This window comes from Haplochromis burtoni, unplaced genomic scaffold (genome assembly GCF_018398535.1).
Source record: "Haplochromis burtoni strain Fernald_Lab_line unplaced genomic scaffold, NCSU_Asbu1 Contig_31, whole genome shotgun sequence".
Taxonomy (NCBI): Eukaryota; Metazoa; Chordata; class Actinopteri; order Cichliformes; family Cichlidae; genus Haplochromis; species Haplochromis burtoni.
The window spans coordinates 2,628,672-2,651,152 of record NW_024582392.1 but is presented as its reverse complement, the minus strand read 5'-3'; the positions used below and the strand labels follow the sequence as shown (position 1 = coordinate 2,651,152).

The 22,481-nt window shown below is 41.7% G+C and overlaps 1 protein-coding gene across 3 annotated transcripts in view; it reads left to right on the top strand.

Moving 5' to 3' along the window:
• Positions 1–22,481, top strand: part of plxna2 (plexin A2) — a 159,063-nt gene that overhangs the window by 87,440 nt on the left and 49,142 nt on the right. For all 3 annotated transcript variants that reach the window (XM_005918898.2, XM_005918897.3, XM_042219343.1), the window contains 8 exons: positions 2,794–2,894; positions 11,852–11,975; positions 14,523–14,676; positions 16,743–16,839; positions 18,416–18,530; positions 19,602–19,802; positions 20,494–20,590; positions 20,857–21,056. In XM_005918898.2, coding sequence (XP_005918960.1) covers positions 2,794–2,894; positions 11,852–11,975; positions 14,523–14,676; positions 16,743–16,839; positions 18,416–18,530; positions 19,602–19,802; positions 20,494–20,590; positions 20,857–21,056 — 1,089 coding nt within the window. The remainder of the gene's footprint in view (positions 1–2,793; positions 2,895–11,851; positions 11,976–14,522; positions 14,677–16,742; positions 16,840–18,415; positions 18,531–19,601; positions 19,803–20,493; positions 20,591–20,856; positions 21,057–22,481) is intronic.

The following is a 22,481-nucleotide window of genomic DNA, read 5'->3' as shown; positions in this document are numbered from 1 at the left end:
CACACACACACACACACACACACACACACACACGCACACACTCACAGTTGGAGAAGGGGCTTCATTGTGCAGCCCTGCTGTTTTGAGTGACTGTAGCGTGTGCTGGGCAACAGCTGCTGTGATCCCCCACTACCCTCCCACACCACATTCCCCTCACCTACACTCTGTGCTACTGGCCCATGCTGGTCTAAAACATCAATACCCTCGCAGCGACATAGACGCGCAATATTTATTTACAACACACATTTACAGTGCACATGAGTAGTCTCTTATTTTGTGTGCGTTTTTTTTTTTTTCACTTCTCATCTTTTTGTTTTCTCTTTACCTCCCTCCCCTTCTTTTCTTATTATTCTCTGGCCTTTTTGTTCTTCAGTCTGTACTGTATCAGCTGACAGCCCTCTGTGTCTGTCAGTCTTTAAACACTGCTCCATAAGGGACACCCTAAGCTCCCCTCACTATTCTCTGACTTTCCCCCACTGACAGCTGTCTCTACAGTGTAACCCTTTCATGGGTCTGGGCCTCTGTGAAAGTAATAGTATCAAGTTTCAGCAGCCTCATGCATGTTTTGAGAAGGATCTGACGACTTTCTTTGGTTAAGAGAGATTCAGAGGCTTTGTGATATATACACACACAGACTGAGTTGCTGCTTCCTCAGCCAAGTCTAGTTCCTGGTGGGCTTGTTTGTCATCGGTTGCAGCTTCTGCTGCTGATGTGACCTCGTCTGCAGCTCATTACAGCATGCCACCTGTTTGTCCCGAAGCTAAGAAAGACACACATACAGACACACACAATAATAGAGTTTGTTGAGTTGACAGGGGGTTAATCTAACTGGAGTGTCCATGGTGGAACTGCCACACAAACTGTCAACTTCCCACCGTGTCAGTGGCTTTCTTTGTCCTCTGGGCTTGTCTTTCTGTAGGACCAGGCAGACACTATGATGAGCTTCCGAGTAGCAAGCACTAAACAAAGAAAGAAAAATACACACTGGAACAGGTGTAGCTCACAGGTTTTACAGCATCTGACAGGTTTGCTGACTATAACTTTTCAGAATCCATGCAATAACAGATGCATGTTTCAAATTTTACTGTCAGCTCTTTGTAAATTTTCAACACTGTGTACCATAAAAGACAGGATTTTGATGAACACCCAGCTGTTATTTCTAACTGACAGTTAATTCCAGTCCATGGTTGCTAACAGCAATTATTATCACCCAGTTGTGAGTGATATGCACAGGGTCAAAAAACACTTAAAAGGTGCTATTTGCACCCTTAATTCGATCCATCACATTTTACAGAGGAGTCACTTATTAGGCATTGGTGTGATCCTGAGGTTTGCATCTGAACAGGGCAAACACTGTCAGAGCTAGCACTTATCATCCAACACGCCACTTGCCAAGAGACTGAAAGACATACAAAACTGGAAATGAATCTGTGTCAGACTCTAAAATGAACTGATTCAGCCCCCGCTTTTCTTATGCCATTTTCATCTGCTGAGCAGTATTGAGGTTTTCTGGCTTCATGTTACAGTAGATGTACATTTACAGGCGGACACCCACACACACACACCAGCGCACAGAAACCTTTGACTCTGAAGCCCTCCAAGCTAGACAGAAAGAAGGAAGGTCGTTCGAGATGGCAGCACCACATCAGACAGACAACTAGATTCAGATGCATAAACACTCATGCTCTTGTGTATATAAAACCTACCTGGAGATAAGTGTGTGTTACGTAGGCCCAGATTGTGGTGCACACTTTGGCAAACAAGCTGTGAAGTTTGTTCTTCTCTAGTGTGTTGTGTTTACATAGGTTATGGAGCATCTCAACCCTGAATAAAACAATATCAGTCAAATCAAGTTCGTACAGTGAGCACTAGGATATTTTTTCTATTTATTTTTTTATGCGACTCTACTCAAATAGCACTGTGTGGGTTAGTGTGTGTGGGTTAGTGTGGTATGGGGGTGTGTTTGGTTTCCACTGGAAGCGCTTAATCATATCTATTGTTGCTGACACTTTCAACATGTAATACTGAAATACCAATTTTATTCCCTTGTCATATTTAAAAAAAAAAAACATTTACAGTACAGCTTTAATTGTTACTTTCCAGTTTTAACAGTCATGCCGCAGGCCTCTACTTTTTTTTTAATAACATTGATAATTTCAAAAGTTTATCTTTTCTTTGTTTATTTTAGATATAGTTATAGTTATACTCTTCAATACACTTTACTCTAACTCTCTTCCTAACACATTTTACACTTGTGTCATCAAGTTGTACTTTGAACGCTCTCTTGAGAAAAACGTCTGTCACTCGTCCATGTGTTGGTGTGTTTGCACAGGCCATACCTAGGTGGACAGATGCCCTGGTGCAGACAAAAACCCATTGATGGCAGAAAAACAGATTTGTCTTGCCAACTGATCCCAGCTGTTCAGTAGTTTTTATGGCTTTAAGATAAAGGCAACAGTTGCTTGGGCAGTTGGCATCTCACACATCAGTATACAGAGGCGTAGTGTAGCCAAACATTTTGAGGCACATCATTCTCTGCAACAGGTCCACAACAAACAATAACACTGTTTAATAGGGATGGAGGGGTAATGGTGCGTGTCACATTATTACATTTCATAACATAGATTAACTGTGTCAAAACATTGCACATTAATTAATAGTTTCACTGGCGTCTGTCTGTGTGGGACTGAGCATGCTCACACACAAACACATGCATACTCAGAGATCTTTGTTGTACATTTTGTAACGCTTTTCTGGCTGCACTGAGCCAATGATGTTTTAATGTGTTTGCAGGTTACCCAAGTTCCCATCGAGTCATGTGAGCAGTACGGGACATGTGGAGAGTGCCTGAGCTCTGGGGATCCACACTGTGGTTGGTGTGTTCTTCATAATATGTGAGTATCCCTGATTAGCTGTCATGTCTATTTGCATCCATATGCCCATTTTCTACCAGTTATATGTATCCAGAACATGAGGGCAGTTGTCTGCTGTTTACCATGCACCGCTTCATATTTAGTGGTTTGTTGTGTTTGTTCATTTTTTTTCAGTTCAGACAGATTTTGTTAGATGTCTCTCAAAATGGCCCTCACTTTGCCCACGCAAAGGCAGACAGGTTATTTTCCTAATGTTTGTCTCTGATGAGATACAGTTTAAGGAAAGGAGACAGCATCTGACTGAAAATGGATAATTGTGCCTCAGAGATGGTTCAGAGCTTCTTGTTGCTGCCATTGTGATTGCAGCTTTATTCTGACATGACTTGATATTTACAGGAAATGATGCCATTCATGTTATATATGTTTGAATGGAATTTAAAAAGACAGGCAACAACAGACCAAAGAGATCAATCAGAAAGTTTAAAGATCATAGTATAAAGCGCTGAGAATACGCATAGAAAGCATGAGTGACACCTGCTGGAGCTCAATAATTACTGCAACAAAATTAACCTTCAAAATGACAGGAAGAAGGGAGAAACGGATGCGGGAAAAATATGCGTGTGCATTTATTCATCTGAAAAAGCAACTGATATGTGAATATTTAGATGAAACAATGTAAAAGAGTGGAATACAGACAATACTGAACAGTAAAAAAAAAAAAAAAAAGCTGAAAGATGTTCAGCTCTGACTCCCTCTCCTGCTTTGTTTCTTAAGTACACAGATTTTATTGGAGTTTTTTCTTAGTTACTGTGTCCCCATTTGAAGCCCCCCTAAATACAGACCCACTCTGTAAAGGTATAGCTGAATATTTGTGTGTGTGTCAAAGCACTGCTGCAATCATCATTATCATGATGGCAGCCCCTGCAAAGTGCACTTAAAGTAATTTACATCACTCCAAAGCTGGGACAGGACAAATAATTGCCTAGCGACAAGGTAATTCAGCATGTGCTTGCAAAGAGCAGGAGGGGCTGACGAAAGCTCTGTATTCTGTGCAGTCTGCGTGCCTTCACACAGGGATCATTTAACACAACATAAGCCTCCATGCTAGACTGCTAATCATATGCTTTTGTGTAGGTGTGGTAGGGGATAGAATAATTCACGTTGATAGGAATCTGAGTCCACTGCATGTAAAAGGTGTTGGTCCTTAAAGTTGAATGGCTTTTGGAAGCCAGCTGTGATGAGGGAACAGCTGTTTGGTGTTTAAATTGCTTCTCGAGAAAATATGTGAGGGCTTACGTTTGAGTGGGTTCATGCATGTGTCAGTGCACATGGGGTCGATTTTTATGTACATGCACAAACACTCATGTGGATCACTGTACTGTACTGTTGGGAGAAAAGGTCAGCACCCTGATTTGCGTGAGATCAGCCATCTGTCCTCTCAATACAGCGAACGGTTTTGCCACCTGTCTCTGATCCTAATCCCCCTTTCTCTAGCCTGACCCTGCAAAGAGTATCGCAGGACCCCTGTCAGCTTTAGCTATGCTGCCGCAGAGAGGAAAAAAAGTTACTTGGAGAATGGTTAGCTTTTCTCTCTGTTGCATTTTCAGGCCTCCATATGGTTCCGCCCACAAATGTATTGAAAGAGCTACGATTTCTGCAACAGTTCTAACGTGAAATATCGGTTTTGGTGCTTATATCCAGCTTCTGCATGATAAACACAGCATAAATACCTGGTGAAAAAAAAGACAGATGGTTACAAAAAAGATTCTACAAAGTTTACAATTTGTCCACCTTTTGGCAAAGGTGGCACAAAGAGAAGATGCAACAAACACTGAAGCAAGTATTTTTTGAATATGTCTTGACATAGCATTGCCTTATTCAGCCTGTTCTTTCATGCACAAAGCCGACGTGCCACCACTCACAATTACACACCTCTGTCAACACAGCAGCTCATATATATACGTCATCAGACAGGGAAACCTCAGAAAAAGCAGAAAAATGTCATCTCGTGTTGTTAGCTGCAATGAATTATGAGTGTTGCTTGAGTGCTTAGGAGATGATGTAATCTTGTCCACTTCGACTACTTCATCAAAACACCCACTTATTAACTGAAAGCCAAGAAATTTGTACAGGATTTTAAATGAAACATACATAATTGCACAGCATAAAAAGGATAACAATTATCTATAAACCAGTTTGTGGCTTTAGTGTAGTTAGCGTGGTGACATGAATGCACAATATAACTGACAATTAAAGAAGATATTTGTCAAATACCACTAAGGAAAAGCAGCTGCACCCTTCTGGTGAAGCACCCCCCTCATCCCAGACACCCAGAAATTAAATTTCTTGCCAGCCTTCTTTCTTTCCTCATCTGTGATTCCTCTTCCATCATCCCCCCAGTTTCCCTCAATTTTTCCAATTCTCTGTCATCCATGTCTAAGCCATTGTTGATTTTGTGAAATTATCTTTCCCTCTTTCCATGTTTGCATCTTCCCCACTACCCAAATAGCAAAGCTAGTCTCTAAACTATTCAACTCTACTGATCTCCTCAGCCCAGTGTGGCTCACTGCTGTCTCCTATTTAGACACTCTCCCCTCTGGAATCAGCCCTTCCACACTCCAGAGATGGTTGGCTTGCCACATATAAACACCCCTTGCTTTGATCACCCTCCTCCTTCCTTCTACAGCTGTCATCCACGATATCCATCCTCTTTTCTTCTCCAACTCCTGCCCCGCAACCCACTACTATTTTCTTTATGTTTGCATGTGCATGCTCATTGAAGTGCGGCATTCTAAGGTGGCTAATTAGGAACACGGAGAGACATTAGTTTGGCTAGCAATGATGAGGAGGAGAGAATGTTGCAGAGGGAGAGGGAGGCACTGAGATGACCAGAAGTGGCATTTCTGTCTTCCCTGTCTTTCTACTCTCTTTCTTCTTCCTCTGATCCAATGTGGTGTGAGACTCTAAAGTCCTTTAATTACCAGCAGCTGCTAGGCATTCACTGAATGCACGAAGACCAAAAAGGGAAAAAAAGAGTGAGGATAAGAATGAGCAGGGAAGAATGAAAGAGGGATAGAGTGTTTGATGCTCTCGTACACTCATCGGCCGACAAAACGGAGCAGCATTTTGATTGCTGCTCAAAGGGAGCTCATCATCTCGAGCGCTCTTCAGTCGCTGTCCTGTGAATGGGTAGTTCAGCCTTCGTCTGACCACAATCCAAAAACATGGCGTTATGGTGATGCTCCCCTCCCGCCCCCCTTCCCTCTCCCTCCCTTAGCCTGCATCTCGCTGCTGTTAGATTAGCTCTCTAATCATGCCCAAAAGAGGCTTTTCCATCTCAAAATGTCCCATATCACTCCGTCTCTTTCCATCCTCTCAACTCACTCCAACATTCCGGGAGAGGCTGAATGGTTTTTTTGAGATTTGTCAGGATTAGTAACAAGTTTGAGTTATGTCCAAAAGGGTACCAGGTTCAAGGTTAAATTTTTTACCATTATAGTATTAAATAATGTTTGCAGTATTGCTAATGTTGTAATCAGTGACTGGTTGCGGTAATGTATTATAAGCATAAGGAATTCCGTTCTCTGTGTCAAAATGAGTGTTTGTTGTGAGGGTGACAGCTTAAAGGGTAGAAGTATAGTAGACTCCAACAGAGAATGAGTCAGCATTTTATTCTGAGTAGAATAATATGTCACTACTACACGGCATTAGTGTCTGACTGTATGTGGCTAATCCACCCAAATCCGTTTCAGTAAACCACAAAACAGTTTGGGTCAGGTACCTGCCTGTCTACCTGTCTAGCAGTGGATCTATTGGGTCCTGTGGCTCAGGGAATGGGACCTCTCTGGACTGGGCTTGTTCCTTTGCATCCTGTTGTTGCTCATTTGAATCGTGACCTCGGAAGTTTGGTTGGCGGTCATGCTCGGGAATCAAATTTGACTTTTTAAGCTGTTTTTATGATGTAGTAGTCCATATAATCTTCCCTGGGAATATTATTGCCTTTGGGGGTTGTGAATGGCCTGCAACAGTAGGTAACACCCATGCAAATATCAATACCAAAGGCTTTCCAGCTGGGCGGTACAGTGTAACAAGAGGATTAGTATTATTTACTTTTCTGTCATTGGTTTTAAAGTTGTGGGTGCTCAGCATATATTGAAGCAGGAAACATCAACCTAGAAAATAGTCATATTTGGCGTTGCATGCATGTTTGCTAAAACACACACACAGACACACACACAAAACCCCACAAACTTATTTCTTAAATTATTGTTCCCTAGTTTATGTGGCATGTTTATTACTTCGCTGCAAATTGTGTCACCCAACGACCATAAAATTTCCTCTAATTTCACAGTGGCAACACCAATTAGACTAGCAATGAAAATGGCTGCCTCAGTCCATTGTGAATGTCAGATTGTGTGTCTAATGGCCAACTCATCAGCCAAAGCCTCAGTTAGCAGTCAGGGAGAAGCTGCATCCATCTTCCCAATTGTGCCTAATGAGATATCGATCACAAACATGCAGATCTATCGATATTTCCATAGATTCCTAGCAACTAGAGCTAATACAGGTTGGCAACATGCAGAAATACTGCACCAGTGTGTACAGTATATGTAGGCAGGCAACATATTATACAGTTAATGATCCTAACAACCTACTGTGTATCTCTTGCTTGCTCATTGATTTTCTTTTTGAGATGCTTCCGTCTCTGCAATGCTGCCACTGACTTTTTCCCTTTTTCTCTTTTTCTCTCTGCTCAGCCCACACAAGAAAAGCTATAGCTTGATGCTGAGCACTGAGGAACGGTCTCTTTATAAATTCTCTGGGTTTGCATAAACCTTGACATGTTTGTTCATCTGACCATGAGTGCGCTACTATTCTTGTTTTGTATAAACACACTGAATTTACACCACAGTAGTTTCAAGATCTTCAAGATACACTGAATGAGATGTGGTCTTGATGTGTTCTGGGTCCTTTGGGCAGTGCCCTGCTGTGACATTATCAGTCACCACTGGAGACAGGCTAAGAGCTACAGTGGTTGGTTTGACCCCTGACATGAACTCTGGGTTTCAAAGTACATGTCAGCCAAAGCCCTGAGGAGTTTACTATTTCCCTTTTCACTTCCTTTAGTACTTCTTGAAGTTTAAATGTATTCCTATACTTTAAAAATGGACCAGTAAGAAACAAATGGACTGGATAAGTTAAAGTGAGGATAAAACACTGAAGAAGGGGTGTGCAGCTATGTGTGTGTCACACAGAGAGCAACCCAGCACAGTACAGCACAGCCTGACATATCCCTGCTCACCTATTGAGTCTGCTTTTCATATTAAGAAGCCAAAGACCCAGTGCAGTCAGCCTTTATGCACATTTACATTAACAAGTTTATTTGATGAAGCACACAGTCCCCAGTCTAGGTTCCCATTCAAAGCAAATCCTGCCAGCAATTCTCTAACATTATGGGTTGCCTCTTAAAACTAGTAAAGCTTTGTTAAGCTCATCAAATATTCAATATACATCCAGTTAAGTCTCTCTGTACATCCTTTATAGCTTCCCGCTGTACTCCTTTCCCCAATCCCCCTGCCCTGCCACCAAAGCATGCCTGTTGTGCTTTTAAATTCCGCAGCCTTATGTCGTCTGTCTCTCATGAGGGGAGGTGGAACGGGAAGGTGATTTTAAAGTGGCTCCCCCTCTGTTCTCTCCTCCTGTTTTTAAACACGGTGCTCACACCAAGAGCTACAATCAGACAGGTCTTCACACTGAAGATGTTGTAGGGGAAAGGGAGGAGGGATGGAAGGACAGCAATCTTTCCCGGTGGCCTGGCTCTCCTGCTCTCTGCTGTCAAGACCATAGTGTGTGCATACGTGTGTTTATGTTATTATTCGATGCTGTCTATTAAATGTGTGAAAGATTAAGTGCAAGGCACTGTATGCTATTATGCACATGTAATTTCCAGAGGGTTTGAGTATACATGATTTGTATGTGGCCATGCCCTCGTATGTGTCTGTTTTAGTTTGTATGCAGGGATGATGCTCTCTACCAGTCGTGCGTCTGTGTGTCTGTCAAGACAAGGTGGAGGAGAGATGACGGTGTAATTTCCTCTCCAAGGCAACAGAATAAGATGCAGACATTGGTGGAATGGACCCCAATTTCTGGCGTCTGCTATCCTAACCCCTACCAACTATAGAAATTGCTTCCTCGGCCAACACTACACCTTACACTGTACATTAGATATAAGTTTCTAAAAGTGAATTAGATTGCATATACTATGTCAGATTTACACCCTCAACAACGGTGTAGCCCGAACACACTGCTACAGTAGTAAACAATATTCTCCACTCAATTTTAGGGTGCATTTTAGCAACTCACCTCCCATGGTTGCACAAAATGGGACTGCCACTCACAACTTCTTTTGTATTCTGCAGAAGACTTGTTGATACCAGAGAGAGCTAATGATGGTGCATGCAGCTACTTCAGCACCCTGGACAGGGCTTAAGGAGCCTAACCAAAATCTGACGCCTCTAGCTCTGGCTGGAATAAAATAGTTTTCAGTTGCTTATTACAGGAAATTGAAAAAGATAAACATATTTGTCCATCTTTGCATACGGAAGATGTGCATTAGAGAACACTTGTTGTATGAAGTGATGGGACACTAAGCATGAGTGAAACTACTGACTGACAGGAGAAAAAGGGAGATCTACAAGGCAGGAGGTCAGAAGGGGGAATATGAGGAAGGCAGGATTGTAGTCAACACTCAGTGGCATGCACTTCAGCTAATGAGAGAGGCAAGGGGTCAGCTTCTAACTACACAGAGATAATGGCCATCTCCTGAAACCATGGCAACAGCTGCCATCCTGCACGCCTTCCACCCCCGCTGCCTCACCCCCTTGCTGCGCTCTCATCTTACTTCACCCCACTGAAATGAATTTTATTTTAAAAAAAAAAAGAGAGAGAGAGAGATTCACATTGAGGAAAATCAATGCAGAGCTTTTTGTCAGTTAATGACTGCCCAGGTTTTTGCATCTGTACCCATACAGCTTGGAGACATGCATAAAACATCGTGCCGCAGCCCACACCTGAAAGCACATTAAGTATCATTTTCTCCTGCCATTGTGAATGTAAAAGAATCACCAAATTGCAGGCAGAGTAATACCTTGCCTAAGAAGGGTGTACTAATTTCAACTTGTATTAGAATAAGACAAAAAGGAGTGTCTTGGGCCGATAATAGCGAGAGAGACGGAGGGGAAGAGAAAGACCGAGGCAAATGAACCAGCGGTGCGGTCAAATGTGTAAAATGAAAAGGTAAAGTAAGAAAAAAACCATCAATATTAAAAAGTATAGTTACCAAAGTAGTGAAGGGGAAAAGCAGGTGATCATCATCAAAAAGTGCTGCAGTGACCCTCCTTTCCCAGTGGGAGATTTCTCACTACTATAATAATTCCACACTTTTCTGCTCTCTAAATTCCCTAGGGAGTGCTTGGAATATTAGTGTGTGTGTGTGTGTGTGTGTGTGTCTTGGTGTGCCTAGTAGTGTGGACTTCTGACAACATAATTGCACACAGAGGCTGTGGATGAAGATGTAGCTTAGAGTCAGTATATGTGAGAGTATGTGGTTAAGAAGCATGATACGGCGCGGAGCACACGGTGCGGAGCACACAGTGCAACACACAACACACACACGCACAGAGCAACCAGGAGAGAATAGCAGAGCTTGTAGAGGCACATCAGCACCATGGACAGCAGCTGACCCTTTAGAGTCCAATTAGAGCTACTGTGACCAGTCAGCCAGTTAGCCAGACACTATAACTGGGTTGGATGAGGATAGAGAGGCTTTGGTGTAATGGGATGGAGAGACCGCACAGTTTTAATAAGTGGTGGGAGGTGGCACAGTTTTAATGAGAGATGTGGCAGTTTCTTGTGATACTTGATACGCAGTCTGACCATTAAGATCTCTTATGAGAGAACGCCTTGTAATTTGTACTAGTTACATCTACAGAGTTATGCTGAGATTGAAGGAAGCAATCTAGCTGTGTTGTGCATCCACTTCTGTGCCACCACTTGTCGCTGCAGTTTATTGGGAATGCATAGCCAGTCACCTACATGTTTATAATAGAGATCAGCTGTTATTAATGATGTGAGTTTCATAAGATATCTTTGAGAATGAGCTATTTTGTAACTGGTGTTTTTAACCAATCCAATAAGACAGCAAAATGTTTAAAATAATTTTTCAGCCTGCCATCTGTTTAGCGGAACAAGAGAGAAACACAGTCTGTTAACAGCAACATAACTTGTAGCCAGAATGTAGAGCATGTCACATTTACAGCCTTGATCATCACAAAATAAACAAATCTGGATGACTAACACAGAAAAGCACAAAACAAGGAAAAGTGAGCAAAGAAGCCCCAAGGGTTTGGTGTGATTTTTATTTTTTTTTGTAGGTTGTTACTGATCTGTTCAGATGTCCTAAAACAAGCATGAGAAACATCGAAAGGTGGATGATTATGGACTCGTAAGTGCCCATATAGTGGCTGGTGACAAAAGTCGGCTATTAATGTGTTGAGACAGTGACAGTGTTACATCTCCCTACAGCACTGCTGCGGGATATTTGTTTTATTTCTATTACAGCATTGTTTAATATTCCTTTCCCTACACAGTCTTCACCATCTTTGACAATCCTCATGCTTCCTTTCTTCCGTCTGTTTTTGGAAGGAGTTTAAAATTGTCACAATTTCTCATTTGCCCTCCAGTCATAATTGTTACATTATAATTGTAAGTTTCATTTTCACATATTTTCATTGCACATCCCTTTGGCGGCACTTTTTTTTTCTTGTAACTTTTTATTCATGGAATAAGTTGTTTTTCCTCTATTTCCTATCATATCTGACGCACATATTTTTTTCAGTGCTGTATAATATCAGTGATAGCATTGAAAAGCAAATATCAGTAACTTCTTTCTATCTCGGTCCTTTCTCCTCTCTGTTCAGATGCTCTCAAAGGAATCGATGTGAACGTGCGGATGAGCCGTACCGTTTTGCTGCTTCGCTCAATCAGTGTGTGAAGGCAACCGTGTATCCAGACAGCATTGCAGTCTCAGAACCTAGCGTACATGTAAGTCTGCACACAAACAAACACGCACTCGCTCACACATATGCATAATCCTACACACAGTATACAACATACCTGCAATATCAACCACTGCTTGCAAAGTCAAAAATGAAAATTAGCTGCTATCTACGTATTTCCAACCCACGCAACAAAAGCAGAAGTTTTTAAACGATCCCACATAGCTGTTCATCTAGTCTTGAGTTTGGTTGATGCATAAACATTAGATGGGAAGGTTCATAAGGGCTTTACGTGGGCGTTTCAGCATACATATGCTCACTTTTTACAGAGCAGTCAATATGTGTGCCAAGACATGTTTGTGTGGGTGGGTGTGTAGGCGTTAAAGTTGTCCAAGTGCAGTTGAGTACAGTACAGTATTTCTACACGGATTCAGTAAAAGCACGCAAAGATCAACAGTGAAAGGATCTGCCTGTCCAGATTCTGGAGATTGTTGTACATCTATGCACAATCCACACTGTTAATGGGTCATTTTATGCACATCCTGTTCAGAAAAATGTCTTTGGTTTGAAATGGTATGAGATGTAAGACACTGACTTATAGATGTATTAGGATACACGAAATACTTTTGTGCTGTTCAGAACAATTTAAGTGGACTGAAATGTGAATCTTTAAGCTGAGAGTAGCTGCATTACAGATTTTTAAATGATTTCTTGGGATTTTATTGCAAGTAAAAAAACCAAGAACCAAGAAGATCTCTTTAGCACGCCTCTCCAGACATCTTTATAGATTAATTGACAACACATTTTCTTCCATGTATTTTGGTGAGCTGACCTTTTAATTTATGTGGTTAAACATAAAAAAAAATAAAAATCTTGTTAACATGCAGTTGGCTCTTGCACTGACTCACCCTGCACCACATTATATCTCACCCTCAAGCCAATGCTCAGCATACCTTGCCCCCGTTGTTCACTTTGCAAACAGCAGTTTATTACATTTTAACAGTTTCACCAACCCCCCCCCCCGTTTTGCTGTCATATCAGAAACGGGGTCATCTGACCAACCACAAAACACTCAAATTCACACAGTTCACAAATTCCACAGGGGTAGACTGCTATCACCATGACAACACAGCTTCTTGAAGTGGGCACCAGGACAGATAGAAAAGGCAGTGAAAACAATGAAATTACCTTTGCTGAAATCTGCAACCAATTATGGTGACTGCCAAGCAGCAAAAACCCCCACCACCATCGTGGTGAAAGGAAGCCAGCAAACGAAAAGAGCAAAATCTTAACTCTCAGAAACAAGCTTATTTTGTGTAATAGCTTACTGTGTCTGTGTTTTTGTGTGTGAGACAATTTCTGCATAAGCAATTTTTAAGTGTTTATCTGTATATGTGTGTCTGAGGACGATGAGAGCTAATTATTGTAAGAGAGGTTACTCAGGGAATTCTGCATTGAACAAAAGACATTGATTGCTGTGATTGCTGTAATCAAGGATCTCTCTGACACCTCAGAGTGAAGCAACACAAACATGGTGAAAGTAAAACAGGGAAAGACAAGAGGTCCTCAGCAGAAAAAAAATAAAAGAAATCATCCATCCTCTTGATGGGTAACAGAACAAGCCAGCTAACGAGGGAGGCAGTGTAGTCAGCCACTGAGACAGTCAGCATCTCTTAAAAGACCTACAGTTAAGCTGCTCAGCTGCCTTGCCTGTCCCAGTAGCCCTGCGGTGTTTAGTGAGAGGCAGATAAAACAAAGAGAAACTTCAAACGGTATGGCCCAAAAATAACAGCTAATGGAACAAGGCTGTGAAATGCCATGGTGATAATTATCCAGACTGCCTCTCTTGGCTAGAGAGCCAGATCACACACCCTGCACAGAATACATTTATTTATAGGAACAGCAGCTGAATGCTCCAGCCACAGTGTCACTGCTCTCCAGAGAATGACTTCAATCGCCTTTATGTGCATCGGCACTTGTGTAGTGCATCTCATATGTGAGTGTCTCTGTGTGTATTTTTTCCTGTATCTGTCTCACCTTCTAAATACTAAAGAAAGGTAAAAGAAAAAGTAGAATTTGCCATGTGATATTTTTTCCCCATTTTTTCCTCCATGTAGCTTCTACTGCTTCTGAGTGGGTCATGATATTTACCTCTGGAATGATGCCTTCTAGGAACAAATAAGATTAGCTTCTAAATAAACCTTTTTCCCTTATTATGCTGTTTTTAAGATGCAGAAACGGTTCTTGGCAAAGTGGACGGACAGCTTTGCCAACAGCAGTGTTTTCTTTTCTCATCCTGACTAGAGCTGCTGAATTTAAGCCACTGTCTCCTTTTATAATTTCATCTCAGATTTTCATGTCTTGTTTATCAAAGATGCAACTGTTAATGTTGGTTATGTGTTTTCCCCTATCTGATGTATCACGCATTAGTCTTCTAAATCAGCTCCAGGTATGGGGAAGTTTTAGGAAATTTTTACCATTTTTTTTTTATCTGTTTTCATTAGTGTTAGTGTCCATTTTGATCCATTCTCAAAAAAATGTGTACAACAAACTTCATTACTAAGAACATTGTCATGTCTCACACCATCTGCAGCTGCTAGTGAAGGTGAGCGATGTACCAGACCTTTCTGCCGGCATCACCTGCTCGTTTGGCAACTTGACAGAAGTAGAGGGCCAGGTCAATGGCAACCAGATACTCTGCAAATCTCCTGCTGCTAAAGATGTCCCCCTCATCCCCACTGACCAAGGTAGATACAGAATACAGACACACATATATTACCATGTATGCAATGCCAGCTGATGAATGGCTTAGTTGTGAAAATGCTTATTTTCCTGTGCAGTCAACAATACGCTCATCAAAACACAGCCTTTGCTGGATTCTGATATGTCCCTCCCTCTCATTTACAAATCTCTGGGCTAACTGTTCAGCTGCACGTGTACAAACTCTGAAACATATTTAGTGATCCAGCACTCCTAGTTTATTCAGGGGCTGTCTAAATAACAAGCACCCACAGGATTCAGGTTGTTTTGCTGTGAACTGTGCTAACACATGACCCCGGCTACTTTAAATCTGCTTGAGGATCCAAATTAGATCCCCTGGCCTGTGGTCCAGCTACGTTGCACTTAATGTCTGGCCTTAGATTAGCCTAATAGAGGATGGTCTAACACTACTCCATGGTCTAACAGTAGACCATTCCCTATGGTCTACTCTTCAGTCAGGGATCAATTAGAGGGAGTAAGTTGATTTGATGGATTCCAGTCTTTGCATAGCCAAGGCATAGACAGTGTGTTTGCTCTTTACCTCCCCTGGTACCTGATGAATTTGAAAGTTTGAAATTGGCTAATTTTATTGAACTCCACAAAACAAGCATGTCACATGACACCTTCTTTGGAATAAACAAGGAAGACTGCTTTTAGATCTGGTGTAAAGGTATGCCAATAACCTCTCTTATAGGATTGTTGGAAATCTCATGAACTTCTATTGTAAATACAGGGCACAAATATATCACTCTGGCTGAGGCATTCATTTATTTGCAAATGCATATATCATTGTGAATATTAACATCTGTTGTTTGACAATAAATGCCTCTTGTTTGCAAGGAAAGATGGCTGCAGGATAACAAAACTAAACTGCCTGAATAATATATAATATGTAGTGTATGGAAGTCAATGTGTGTTTTGGGGGGTTGGTAATCTTTCCTGTGAGTAAATGACAGACCTGTTTGCCCAGAACTCCCATGGGGACAAGTGCATCAGGCACTAATATGAATGTTCTCCCCCAGGTAAATGTCAGCCAATCCCCCCTGTAAGACCTTCCTCCATCCATCAAGCTATCCATCCAGCTGTTTATACCTTTGTTTTTACTTCACATGCTTTCCCCTGAGGCCACCTCCTCCTGACCTCCATCACCTGTCCCCCTAGCAAGTCTTCTGTCTGTTGCACATCAACACTGATTGTGCCGTGGTGACTTGATCTGAGGAGAACAGAGGAAAGAAAGGAGAAAGGAAGAGGGGGAGGGGAGATCAAGACTTGGAAGGTGGAGACTGATGGAAAATACAGGAGAGAGGCCAAATTAAAATACAATTATGTGAAGGGGCAGGAGTAGAGGTCAGGATAAACTGTGAAGACACTGAACTTGTTAAAGAAAATAGCTGGCACCCTTGTCCACTAAATAAAATGGTCTTAGATGAAGTTTTGTGCAGATATGACCTCTATATGACTTTATCAGATCCTGTGAGACAAATATGTACTAGTAGAAGTCTGTTATGTGCCTGCTATAGAGACTTGTGTGAAACAAATCCTGATTCCCAACAGGTGCTGTGGAGAGAACAGAGCACTAAGGGTCAGTCAGCCCTCCTACTCACTGAATGTCATCTGAAATTCAGGCTGCTCGACACATACAAACAGACACTTGCACATATTTATGGAGCTGGTGTTCTGATAGAGAGCGATAATGTGGCTTTTTTTTTACAAAACACAGTCAGAGCTCTGTTCAGCAAAGTGAAGGTAAACAAATTTGGATCTGATTAAATGGTTCTGTATGAGATTGAAATTCAGGTATTTAATTTTCACGGGCTCAATGCAAGCAGTACTCCTTCATGTTACATATTTAAATATATGCAATACTACACAAGAAATACCTGTCTAAGTGATGTGTGTATGTGTGCTAACAACCTTCGTTTCAAAAATATTAATAAGCCTAAAACTAAAATCAGTCTGCTGTTCACAACTACGCAAACAGTGCGAACATATTCACTGCTCTGTAACAGTAAAAGATTAAATAAAGGTTGATGTCGTGTCTCCTCTCTTTCAGATTGGTCAGGCGTTGAACTGAGGCTGAATTCTAAGGAGACCGGTCAGATGCTTATCAGCACAGAGGTCAAATTTTACAACTGCAGTGTCCACCAACTGTGAGTATCGCTCTCTGAGTCCATTCATTTTCTTTTTTTGACAAGAACAATGCCCAGAGCTGCTGCCCGAAACCACCAAATCAGTGCTGTGGGACTTTAATCACTATTTGTCTTTAACGTTAGCCTGCCCCAGTCCCCTAAAAATATCCCCTGTAAAAATTAATGTAATCTGATCGCTTGCTGTTCCCCGCGGTCCACACAGGAAGAATCTGTGTTGTGTTGTTAATGAAGCATTCTTTGCAAACATGCTGAACTACAAAACACTCTGCTTTCTGCCTAACAGGCCTTCTGTGGGGATTTCATGCCCATTTTCATGCCATGTCTGTCCCTGATTGAGTGATGTTGAATTGAATCCCTGGATTGGAGATCTTAGTGTCTGCGGTGCCTTTGCAATTGCTTGCTTCATTCCAGTGTGGCAGATTCTGTTTGTGTGAGATTCAAAGGCCTCATTGACTTGGGAGTATCACTGAATTGAGAGTAGTTGAGAAAGGGTATCACAGGGGTTCAGGAATCCTACCATGTCAAATTATCCTTTGACTCTCCCCTTGACATTAAAACAAAATGTTTTAGCCATTGTCTCCTTTGCTAGATAAAAGCAGGCAGTGTTACTCTGCATCTCTCTCTTTGTGTTTTGTCTCCTTTCTCTTCATATTGCTGTTTGAGAACCTTGCCTGAGTAGCACAGAATGCAATTACCAACTCTCACATCAGCTCAGTTAATCACTGATGACAAACAGAGTGCACAGAGCCACACACGCGAAGAAATATGCATACATTTGAAAAGGGCATACACCATCCTTTCAGTAATGCCACCTCCTGTTACTTCCCTCTTATTGCACATATCGTTCCCTGTACATTCCTGATAGTGAATCAGCCCGATTCATTCAAATTAGGCTTCTTGACAGAGATCACTCTGATGATTTTTGCCTCAGTGATAATATTTCACAATGAGCATATGTGCAAAAAGGAGACAACGAAAGAGAGAACCAGTTGTGACAACCCCCCCAGCCCACCCCTTTTGAACAACTGCTCAAAAATACATAGCACAGTAAAATCTCATCACAGTCTATTAAAAGTGAGTGCTGTGCTTGCCTTGGTTTGCTTTAGTAACATGCAGAATAGCATGTCTTGTACCTAGTATTTTCCCATCAACTGGTTTTCTTTGGCCATTCTTGTTTTGACTCATCTCACCTTCTGTTCATCTATATAGTTTCTATATACAGTGTTGGAAAGTGCACGTTTATCCTCATTACTGCTATCTTACTAGTATAACACTCCACCTCTCCATCTCTCTCTTTCTTATTGTGATTGTGGTGTCCTATTCACACATGTCACACGTATTAATATATGGTAGAGGAAAATGTATGCAGGGAGAATTTGGCCTAGCAGCTATTAGGTACTGTGCCAACCACAAGGGCACAACAACAGCAGGTGCCCACTTGGGACATGAACTCATTTCCTATGTGGCACTTCCCCCTACTTTGGCAAACTCGTTGTCCCTCCTTGACTGCACTGTTCTTTTTTTCCCCCCCTTTCACTCAGTGTGTGCGCATGTGTGTGTTTGTGTGTTCCTGCAGGTGTCTGTCATGTGTGAACAGTGCCTTCCGGTGCCACTGGTGCAAATACCGCAACTTGTGCACCCATGACCCCTCCAGCTGTTCCTTCCAGGAGGGACGGGTCAATGCTTCTGAGGTTGGTGGAACACACATGCACAGACACACGGACTTATAACCTAATCCATCTTTTCCTCTCTCTCTTTCACCCTTCCTTGTGCATATTTGCACTTGGTTTCTTTCTACCTGCCTCCTGCACTGCGTTTCAGCTCTGTGTCAGCCTCGGGGCATGTCTTCAGAAAGACAGCCATCTAAGCTTTTCTATTTCTGAAGTGGTGCTACTCATTCAGAGCTCTTGTTCTCTGCAATAGCAATTAACAGTCTATTATCCTTGGAGTTACTGAGCTTAACATGTCTTAACAATGACACAAGATCATTTTGACCACATCAATAATGATCACTATGTCACTAGCTATGCACATTTACACTACTGGGATTTTAAGTGTTTGCCTTTATTCATTTAAACCCATTCACTTGTATTAAAAAAAACTTGTTAATAATCCCTCTTCTGTACATATATGAGTAGCCCGCTTGCATTGCCTCAGTTCATATGTATTTGCTGTGCATGGCACACAGAGCTTCAGTGGTAAGATTAGATGCAGTACTCACAATTATGAATTAAGACCAGCCTTTCTCTATGACATCAGGAACAGCTATTTTATTTTAGCAACCCTACAATCTAAAGGTATATTTGAATATGGCCTTATGATATTGTATCTATGCTTTAATTGACTTGAGATGTAAAGATTCACAAAGCTAAAGGCCATTAAGAGTGAAGCTTCATTGTGTAAAGCCATAAAGGCAGTTTTCTCAGAGTATTTCAAATAGCAACGACCTCCATTATTACTGAATACTTTAAACCACTGACTACTGATACCATTCTCAGTTTTGACGAATTGAGCAGTTTCATAATTCCTCTCTTGAGAATGTGTATTTCAGCGCAGCTCATAGCTTTCCAAGGTCACAGAAATCAGTTATAAATTCTAACTTAGAATTAATTTCCACATTAATTCCACATATTGTGTTTCCTACTTATAATCATCCTCCTTTTTCACCATTATTGCAAAGTTCTTTTGTTCTCCTTGTCTTGCTAAACATGAAAGTGGAACGTTTTTCTTTTTTGTGGACCCTCTCTGCTTTATCCTTCCAGGACTGTCCCCAGCTAGTGCGCTCTGAGGAAATTCTGATCCCAGCAGGTGAGGTGAAGCCTATAACCCTGAAGGCCAAGAATCTGCCACAGCCCCAGTCTGGTCAGCGGGGCTATGAGTGCGTCCTGCACATCCAGGGGGTCAGCCACCGAGTCACTGCCCTCCGCTTCAACAGCTCCAGTGTACAGTGCCAGAACAGTTCGGTAGGTTGTGCGGTGCCTTTTCACATTGAGACAATATGAGTGAAATTGATGATGTGTAATTTGATTTGTCTGTAATTCTCCATTATATAATTATGCACACATTTTAAATACTGTATACAAAAACAGATAATGGCCTGAATCCCATACCATGTGTATGCTTGTGTGTGTGTGTGTGTGTATGTTATTTAGTTAGTGGAGAAATAGTAGCCATCATCATAGATAATTATACAGAAGAAGACTGTAGCACGAGTCTGCCTTCAGAAGTCAATATACTGCTGACTTCTGTAGTATATTCCCAGAGGTACCACAGGCATGCATGTTTTACTTTCCAGTCTTTCGCTCTCTCCTGCACACACACAAACACAAACACAAAAACACACTTGGGCAATGAAAGTCAGGCTAGAATTAAGCGCATGGGAGGCAGTTAAGCACAGCATCAATAAAGGCCAGAGGGAAGCTCAAGCTCCTGCCCAGCTGTCCCATATCTTGTGGCTTTTCACTTTGTCAGCTCCTCAGATACTGAGATGATGTAAGTATGGGGTAATATTGGAAGGACACAGTACTGTCTCCACTTGGGTTCACGGGGATTCAAATTCCCAGACTTCCCATTGAAATCCTCCTCTCTTTTCTGCTTCTATCCCAATCTCTATCTCTATCTCTTTCTCCCTCTTCATCACTCTGTGGCCTCTAGTATCTGTATGAAGGAATGAAAATCAGTGAGCTTCCTGTGGATTTCTCAGTGGTGTGGAACGGCAACTTTATTATTGACAACCCAGAAAATATTAAAGGTAAGAAGAAAAGATGCTGATGTCAATATCTGCTAGAAAATAGGATGGACGCTGTCATTTTTGGGATATTTTTGTTGGTGCAAATATTCCATTTTTTTGTGAGAGGTCACAAAAGCATTTGTATGTATTCATGTCAAATCATTTGTAGAGTATTTGAGAAATTTGAAAAATATTTTACTCATAGCAGACTATCTACCAGTTTTCCTTTTAACAATAACAGCAATACTTATTGGTATGTTCACTGTATTGCCCATGTCATCCCACAGTGCACTTGTACAAGTGTGCAGCCCAGCGGGACAGCTGCGGCATGTGTCTAAAGGCAGAGAGGAAATTCCAGTGTGGCTGGTGCAGTGGTGAGGGAAGGTGTACACTGAGGCACCACTGCCCCCCCATCAACCCTTACACAACCCGCTGGCTGAACCTGTCCAGCAAGAATGTGAAGTGTACCAACCCACGCATCACTGAGGTCAGTACCTATAATCCCTCGTCTGTCCTTCCTACCTGCCCACACAGATCCAGCGGTCAATCGATATGTAATTATCAGCTTCCGTTGCAAGGTGTGTCTTGCATCTTGTCACAGTTCTTTCACAGAGGGTCATGAGGCGCTCAGCTGAGACTGTAGAAGTATACTTAAAATTCAAAGTTAACAGCTCAGACAGCTTAAAACGGCTTAATAAGACATTGTCATCTGTGCCAGTGGCAAGGCAGTTACAAAGTGAAAAACCTGTTCGGTATTCTCCAAAGCACATCATGATCACTAAATTGCAGCAGAATAAGAATACACTTGACTCTGGCATGCTGTTTTTTAACATTTAAGTTGAAGCGGTAATAGCGGGATTCTTGAGAGATGGATAGGACCTCTGATAAATTAAAATTTTTATCTTGTACAAGATAGAACAAGGCGTTGCATGAGAAGCAGCTGTTCTATTCTACTTTGGTTTTGTGTGGACTCAGAAAGAATGAGAATAAACCTTCAATAGGCTCCCTACTGTGCTTGGCCCACCAAATGCCTGCACATCCTTAAATGTTTGTTGCCTTTCTGTCTGTCCTTTTATCTTGCCTTTTCTTTTTCTGTGTTTATCTATCTTTATTTGCTTAAAAGCAAAAATTATATGTATGGTTGTTTATGTACCTGTGCGGCTGTATGTGTTATACTCGCAGGTGCTTATTCTTATGAGAGTTCTTTTCATCTTCAGGACTTATCCAAGGGCAAGGACACACAAATACATGCACACACAGACACACATGCACGCACAGAAATAGAGCTTGAGAATTGTAGTTTTAAAGGGCTGTCTTTTTGACATCTGCTTTCTCTTTGTGCATAGGCACAGCTCCCTGCTCATAGATTTTAATGTCTTTTGTCCTCACACAAGGTTATTCCAGCCCTTTGAAAGTTTCTTTGGCACCAATAACTGTTAAAAAGGGAATTTCACAAGCAAGTAATCGTAGTTTTTTTAAATTATCTTTGCATCCATAACCAAGTGAATGAGCGGTGCTCCTTCTTGTTTTTTCTGTCATGCTGAATTTTCGCAGACATGACTAGAACCCAATAGCTGGATGTCCTCCACATCAGCAAGATCGGGATCATGACCTGGAAGTGCTTATTTGTTTTCCAAAAGCAGACCTTTGCTTACTCAAAGCCCCCACTGTCGGTCTGCTGTCACAGAGGAGTCAGGCCAGGAGGGACAGACTATTTAATTAGCTTGGTAACATACCAGTGCATTGTGGTTAACCTACCAGACCTATCTGCCTCCACATTTATTCATTTAGCTTCTTTTTCCTGCACTACATACCCACATGTAACTCTAGCCAATTAAAAACTGAAGCTAACAACTTGGGTAATTGATTTGCTATACTACACGCAAATAATCACGAAAAATAGGCAAGCTGA